The sequence below is a fragment of the Microchirus variegatus genome (assembly GCF_963457635.1).
Source record: "Microchirus variegatus genome assembly, chromosome: 4".
In the NCBI taxonomy this organism is placed as follows: Eukaryota; Metazoa; Chordata; class Actinopteri; order Pleuronectiformes; family Soleidae; genus Microchirus; species Microchirus variegatus.
This window is the reverse complement of record NC_139805.1, coordinates 37,609,434-37,617,943: the sequence shown is the minus strand read 5'-3', so window position 1 is coordinate 37,617,943 and position 8,510 is coordinate 37,609,434. Positions and strand designations below refer to the sequence as shown.

General features: G+C 42.3%; 1 protein-coding gene across 1 annotated transcript in view; it reads left to right on the top strand.

Annotated features, from left to right (window-relative positions):
- Nucleotides 1–1,808: 1,808 nt before the first annotated feature.
- Nucleotides 1,809–8,510, top strand: part of LOC310925498 (cyclin-dependent kinase-like 5) — a gene marked incomplete at both ends in the record, with an annotated part of 33,892 nt that continues 27,190 nt past the window's right edge. Inside the window, 2 exons of the mRNA XM_083887466.1 lie at nt 1,809–1,872; nt 1,971–2,005. Coding sequence (XP_083743592.1) covers nt 1,809–1,872; nt 1,971–2,005 — 99 coding nt within the window. The remainder of the gene's footprint in view (nt 1,873–1,970; nt 2,006–8,510) is intronic.

Below are 8,510 nucleotides of genomic sequence, written 5' to 3'. Positions count from 1 at the left end.
AGTGAGGTCACATGTCGGATGAATACGGTCACATGACGAGTGAGGTCACATGACGGATGAATAAGGTCACATGACTGAGTGAGGTCACATGACGGATGAATGAGGTCACATGACTGAGTGATGTCACATGACGGATGAATAAGGTCACATGACTGAGTGATGTCACATGACGGATGAATAAGGTCACATGACTGAGTGATGTCACATGACGGATGAATAAGGTCACATGACTGAGTGAGGTCACATGACGGATGAATAAGGTCACATGACTGAGTGAGGTCACATGACGGATGAATGAGGTCACATGACTGAGTGATGTCACATGACGGTTGAATGAGGTCACATGACTGAGTGAGGTCACATGACGGATGAATAAGGTCACATGACTGAGTGATGTCACATGAAGGATGAATAAGGTCACATGACTGAGTGAGGTCACATGACGGATGAATAAGGTCACATGACTGAGTGAGGTCACATGACGGATGAATGAGGTCACATGACTGAGTGAGGTCACATGAGTAAGGTCACATGACAAGTGAGGTCACATGAGTAAGGTCACATGACGAGTGAGGTCACATGACGGATGAATAAGGTCACATGACGAGTGAGGTCACATGACGAGTGAGGTCACATGACGAGGGAGGTCACATGACGAGTAAGGTCACATGACGGACGAATGAGGTCACATGACAGATAAGTGAGGTCAAATAAAGGACGAGTGAGGTCACATGTCGGATGAATACGGTCACATGACTGAGTGATGTCAAATGGCGAGTGAGGTCACATGACAGATGAATAAGGTCACATGACGGACGAATGAGGTCACATGACTGAGTGAGGTCCCATGACTGATGAATAAGGTCACATGACAAGTGAGGTCACATGACGAGTGAGGTCACATGACTGAGTGAGGTCACATGACTGATGAATAAGGTCACATGACGAGTGAGGTCACATGACGAGTGAGGTCACATGACGAGTAAGGTCACATGACGGACGAATGAGGTCACATGACAGATAAGTGAGGTCAAATAAAGGACGAGTGAGGTCACATGTCGGATGAATACGGTCACATGACTGAGTGAGGTCACATGACGAGTGAGGTCACATGACGGATGAATAAGGTCACATGACGGACGAATGAGGTCACATGACTGAGTGAGGTCCCATGACTGATGAATAAGGTCACATGACGAGTGAGGTCACATGACTGAGTGAGGTCACATGACTGATGAATAAGGTCACATGACGAGTGAGGTCACATGACGAGTGAGGTCACATGACGGATGAGTAAGGTCACATGACTGAGTGAGGTCACATGACGAGTCAGGTCACATGACGGATGAATTAGGTCACATGACTGATGAATGAGGTCACATGACTGATGAATGAGGTCACATGACTGATGAATTAGGTCACAAGTGAGGTCACTTCACTGATGAATGAGGTCACAAGTGAGGTCACTTCACTGATGAATGAGGTCACATGACTGAATAAGGTCACATGGACTGCTGAGTGAGGTCATTCTGAAGAGTGAGGTCACGTGACTGATGCTACAAACGCGTCGTTAGCACTGGTTCAGCTTTAGAGACGTTTCTGCACCGAATGAGGACGTGTGTGTTTGTGTTTGTGTGTGTGTTTGTGTTTGTGTGCAGCTGCAGACATGTGGTGGACATTATGTCTCACAGCAGACGGTCGTCTCTCAGGAGCAAACGTGTGGCCGCCTCACGCCGCCCTGTAGCCACACCCCCTCCACCCGAGCGCCATGCACCTGACGCAGCAGCAGCACGCCTCCTTTTGACCCCATGAAGATCCCTGACATCGGTGATGTGATGAATAAATTTGAAGTCCTGGGGATCGTGGGTGAAGGTGAGAGATTTTAGAGTTCAGTGAGGAGAAACTAACGCAAAACATTCTTTTATTTAAGACGCTGAAAACTCAGCTGTTGATGCTGTGTTTGTTTTCAGGAGCCTATGGTGTCGTCTTAAAGTGCAGACACAAGGTAAGACCTTCACTTTCACTCTTTAACTCCTGACACATTTCATTTCCTCATGCTTTATGGCTCTGTTGTTGAGTGCAGGGCTGCAGCTAACGCTCATTTTTTATCACGATTATCTATCGTTAGCACCTATTTTGGACTTGTGTTTAACCTACATACGTGTGCTTTAATAACGCCACATTCATCACAGTTAAATACCTGAAACAAATGATTTCTTAAACAGCTTGAAGGTCCCCTATTGTGAAAAATCAACTTTTTGATCTTTTAGTCCTTATATTTGTGACTCAGTGGGCCATACCAGTCCCCAAAATGTGAAAAAACACGACTCAGTCATGTTTTAGTGGTTCCACTTTTTGTAAGTATAGGCGATAAAACACGCAATGTTTACACCTCCTGACCAAGTGACGACAGTGCGTACATTTCACCGTGAATGTTGGCACCCCGCCAGGCAGAGTACTTCACAGAGTACTTCACAGAGTACTTCACAGAGTACTTCACAGAGTACTTCACAGAGTACTTCACAGAGTACTTCACAGCTCCACCTTAGCTCCCCCTTGTCCCTGTGAAATACGAGACTGCAGGCGAGGGAGGAAGAGCGGCTGCACAGCGGAGCACAGTGTTTTATACAAACTTCTAGCCTCAGAGGATGTTTGTGTCCAGTGGATACATTTTATTTATGGAAAAAAATGTTCACAAGCTTCACAAGCCCTTTGTTGTTGATCGTGTGTGTAAATTCCTATGCTGGAGGGACACCTTGAACGCACCAGTTACGTGCCTGCGGTTAGCTAGTGACGTGTGTGGATCGGTGATATGAGGAGCACGCGTTTGAAAGCACTACAGAAAGACGTAGATGTTGTCCTACATTTCTTCTCAACCAAAGGCTGCCTTTCTGTCGTGTTTCCACGTTCTCTCCTCGTGTTGTTGATCCACACGCGTCAGTCGGAGCCGCAGTTACACTGGTGCGTTCAGGGTCTTTTTCTAGCAGGGGAATTTACATACACGCCGTGCCGCGCGGCTCATTAATTGTTTTTCTTCGATTTTTCTATGATCGCGAGAAGCCAAAATCGTGGTCACTCTATGCATTACGGTGAAACGCAGTAACAACGGGTAAACGGACATTACTATGGGGTATATGGAGCGAGGGTTGTGACGACAGTTAGATCGACACTCCCCTGGAAGCAGTGATGTGTGTTTACCTGGGTCTCATTCACATGTAAATGATCAGGCACAAAACCGAGCGTTCTGAAAAAAGGCTGTTTTGGCAGAGTTATTGAACTGTTATTGTGCTTCATCCTTATGATGTTTTGACTAAAGCATGACACAGACATGTTCATTAGGGCACCAGGACCTAGTTTAACTTGGGGTAATAGGGTATAATATGGGACCTTTAAATCTTACAGACTACAGCTTTAACGCGATGCCTTCACTGTCTCCCGCTCGTTATCGTCTTAATGTCGTCTTTGAGTTAAAGTAAGCGGCGCTGCAGTGACGGCTTTGACATCGATCCAGCACGAATAAGAGACGATCTGATAAAAACACTCTTTCATCACCAGCTTCTGCGCTCCCTCTTTATTATGCTCCGCGTCGCTAGCGTTCGCACCGTTCCGTCCGTCATTCTGGACTAAAATGAATACCTTCCTGTGCGCGTACGTCCTTCACATTTTGCAGGATTGTTTAGTGGGTGAATATCTCCACGCGTTATTTTTTTTCGTTTTGTCCAAAAACCTTTTTTTGAATTTTTCGTGAATTTTTACGCGTTGTTTTTGCGGGGGAAATGTGAGAAATGTGTAAACGCCACTTTACGAGCTTGTCAACGCGATAACTTGACACATATTCGACATATTGCTGCCAAACTGGCACTGTCCATGCCTCTTACAAGTATCTTGGACAAGTTCGAAGATGAGTGACCTTGACCTACTTTTCAAGGTCACAGCTGCACTTGAAATTTGGAAAATAGCCAAAACCCGGCACTTTTCAACCTTGTCAACGCGATAACTTGACAAATATTTATTGTATTGATGTCAAACTGGTACTGTCCATGCCTCTTACAAGTATCTTGGACAAGTTCGAAGATGAGTGACCTTGACCTACTTTTCAAGGTCACAGCTGCACTTGAAACTTGGAAAATAGCCAAAAAACCGGCACTTTTCAACCTTGTCAACGCGATAACTTGACAAATATTTATTGTATTCCTGCCAAACTGGCACTGTCCATGCCTCTTACAAGTATCTTGAACAAGTTCGAAGATGGGTGACCTTGACCTACTTTTCAAGGTTACAGCTGCAATTGAAACTTGAAAAAATAGCCAAAAACCGGCACTTTTCAACCTTGTCAACGCGATAGCTTGACACATATTCGACATATTGCTGCCAAACTGGCACTGTCCATGCCTCTTACAAGTATCTTGGACAAGTTCGAAGATGGGTGACCTTGACCTACTTTTCAAGGTTACAGCTGCAATTGAAACTTGAAAAAATAGCCAAAAACCGGCACTTTTCAACCTTGTCAACGCGATAACTTGACAAATATTTATTGTATTGATGTCAAACTGGCACTGTCCATGCCTCTTACAAGTATCTTGAACAAGTTCGAAGATGGGTGACCTTGACCTACTTTTCAAGGTTACAGCTGCTCTTGAAACTTGAAGAAATAGCCAAAAACCGGCACTTTTCAAGCTTGTCAACACGATAACCTGACACATATTTGACATATTGATGTCAAACTGGCACTGTCCATGCCTCTTACAAGTAACTTGGACAAGTTCGAAGATGGGTGACCTTGACCTACTTTTCAAGGTTACAGCTGCAATTGAAACTTGAAAAAATAGCCAAAAACCGGCACTTTTCAACCTTGTCAACGCGATAGCTTGACACATATTCGACATATTGCTGCCAAACTGGCACTGTCCATGCCTCTTACAAGTATCTTGAATAAGTTCCAAGATGGGTGACCTTGACCTACTTTACAAGGTCACAGCTGCACTTGAAACTTGAAAAAATAGCCAAAAAACGGCACTTTTCAACCTTGTCAACGCGATAGCTTGACAAATATTTATTGTATTGCTGCCAAACTGGCACTGTCCATGCCTCTTACAAGTATCTTGAACAAGTTCGAAGATGGGTGACCTTGACCTACTTTTCAAGGTCACAGCTGCACTTGAAGCTGAAGCTTGAAGATATTTTTTTATTATTTCGCTGACATTTCTTTGCTCGTGTGAGGAATTTTAACGAAGTGATATTATAGGCCAGTTAGCAAAAGGAGTCTCGGGGAATAAAATCCACGTCAGTTTAAGTCTAGGAGTTTGTAAACCGCTCACTCAGCCGCACCAAAGCCCATAGAGAAAATCGGTGGTTTTAGCTCACAGGGACGCTGCTCTACTGCTGCCTCGTGTGGTCACTTTGTGTCACTGATGTTAATCTGAATGAAGGTTTTTAAAAGCCGAATTGGCAAAACAACACATTTGAACTTAGTGATGGAGGCAGCAGTGGATCAACAACTCCTGTGAACTCCTGTGTGCTGTGATGTTAAAATCATGTAAAATCACTGATTTTCTCTATGGGCTTTGGTGCAGGGAGAGTGAGTGTTTTCCAGGTTCCTTTAAGCGATACAGAAACTAGAAAATATTCACAGTTAAGAAGCTGAAAAATCCACCGATCCACATCAGCGTGAATGCTCTCCTCTGTTAATTACTCCTGTTAAACAGGAGGGGGCGTGTTCTCTGCAGCAGCTGCAGTTACAGGCGAAGAGCAGCCATTTTCTGTGTCCAGCTCACGTCACAGTGTCATCAAGCACTCGTGTGATTGTGCTTTCACACGTGTGTGCGTGTGTGCGTGTGTGTGTGTGTGTGTGTGTGTGTGTGTGTCAGCTAGCCCGTGTTCACACTAACAGTACAGTGTTTTCCACATTGATCTGCAGCCACACACAAGTCGTCGTCGCTGTGTTTTCACGTGTCGAGCAGCAAAGTGATCAACGGATTCTTTTTAAAAACCCGGAGGGGGGGAATATATCTACGATATCTTAAGGATCATTGCTATGTTACGGTGGCCCTGAGGTGCAAAACACAAACGCAAATCACAAAACACAAACGCAAATCACAAAACACAAACGCAAATCAAGAAACACAAACGCAAATCACAAAACACAAACGCAAATCAAGAAACACAAACGCAAATCGAAAAACACAAACGCAAATCGAAAAACACAAACGCAAATCAAAAAACACAAACGCAAATCAAAAAACACAAACGCAAGATCACAAAACACAAACGCAAATCAAAAAACACAAACGCAAAAAAAAACGCAAATCAAAAAACACAAACGCAAATCATAAAACACAAACGCAAATCAAAAAACGCAAAACACAAACGCAAATCAAAAAACACAAACGCAAATCACAAAACACAAACGCAAATCAAAAAACACAAACGCAAGATCACAAAACACAAAGGCAAATCACAAAACACAAACGCAAATCAAAAAACACAAACGCAAGATCACAAAACACAAACGCAAATCAAAAAACACAAACGCAAATCACAAAACAAACGCAAAATAAAAAAAAAAACGCAAATCAAAAAACACAGACGCAAAACACAAACGCAAATCAAAAAACACAAACACAAATCAAAAAAAAAACGCAAATCAAAAAACACAAATCAAAAAACGCAAATCAAAAAACGCAAATCACAAAACGCAAATCAAAAAACACAAACGCAAAATCAAACGCAAAACACAAGTTTTTTCGTGTTGTGAGTTAATGTTTTCGTGTTTTCTGCTTTTGTGTTTGCTTTGTGAGTTAATGTTTTTGTGTTTTTAATTTGCGTTTGTGTTTTTTGATTTGTGATTTGTTTTGTGATTTGTGTTTGTGTTTGTGTTTTGCACCTCAGGGCCACCGTACTATGTCTTTATCTCACTGTTAGCCGGCCTTAAACAGCAACATGAAGTTTGTTAACCACTCACTCTCCCACACCAAAGCCCATAGAGAAAACCAGTGATTTTAACATCACAGCACACAGGAGTTCACAGGAGTTGTTGATCCACTGCTGCCTCCATCACTAACTTACAATGTCTTATTCTGCGAAATTCGGCTTTTTAAATCCTTCGCTCAGATTGACCCTTGACACAAAGTGACCACACGAGGCAGCAGAGGACCAGCAGCTCCTGTGTCCCCGTGAGCTAAAATCACTGATTTTCTCTATGGGCTTTGGTGTGGGAGAGTGAGTGAAGAAAAACCTAATTTAAAAATATACACATATGTATGTAAACAGGTATGTGTGAGTGAGTGAATGAGTGTGAGATAAATAAGCAGAATGAATGTGGGTCAGTATCTCATGCAGCGACGCTTCATAAAAACCTTAATTATCCCTTTTTAAAACCTCGATTTTTGACGGTGACACTTTAAAGTTACAGTAGCATGATTGCACACACACACACACACACACACACACACACACAGACTGAGAACATATGTGGCACATGCTAACATACGTCCACAGGCTGAGGTCTGGCAGCTCCACTCTTTTTCCTGGCAAACACAGACGCTCAGTGACCACTGAACACTTTCATCTGTGAACACATGAACACAGTGTGAGTGAGGACTAGTGCAGTGCCCGTAGCAAGTATGTATTCCTATAGAGGGCGCTAAAGAAGATTTTTCATTTATGGTAATGCATGCTAAGGAAGGTTAAGGCTAACATAATACAAACACTGTGCCTAATGTTTTTTTGAAGAAAGTCAGCTCACTGTCAAAGTGCATCAGGGCAAATGGATAATTTCCTCAATTTCAAAAATTCATAAAAATTATTCCTTAAGAGGTTTGCAAATATTTTCAACAGATCCTTGTTCAGGGCGATGCCGACTATTATGATGGTAAATTTCGAGTCATTCCGAGATACTTTTTGTTTTTGAGAAGAAACTAAGCTCACTGTCAAAGTGCATCAGGGCAAATGGATCATTTCCTGATTTTTCAAAAATTCATGCAAATTATTGCTTAAGAGCTTTGCAAATATTTTCAACTGATCCTTGTTCAGGGTGATGCCGACTATTATGATGGTAAATTTCAAGTCATTCCAGGATACTTTACAGTGAGCTGACTTTCTTCTCAAAAACAGAAAGTATCTCAGAATGACTTGAAATTTACCATCATGATAGTCGGCATCATTCTGAACAAGGATCAGTTGAAAATAGTTTAGTACCTCTTACGGAATAATTTTCATGAATTTTTGAATATCAGGAAATGATCCATTTGCCCTGCTCACTGTCAAAGTGCATCATTTCCGGATTTTCAAAAATTCATTAAAATTATTCCTAAAGAGATTTGCAAATATTTTCAACTGATCCTTGTTCAGGGCGATGCCGACTATTATGATGGTAAATTTCAAGTCATTCTGAGATACTTTTTGTTTTTGAGAAGAAAGTCAGCTCACTGTCAAAGTGCATCAGGGCAAATTGACTTTTTCTTGAATTTCAAAAATTCATGAAAATTATTCCTTAAGAGATTTGCAAATAT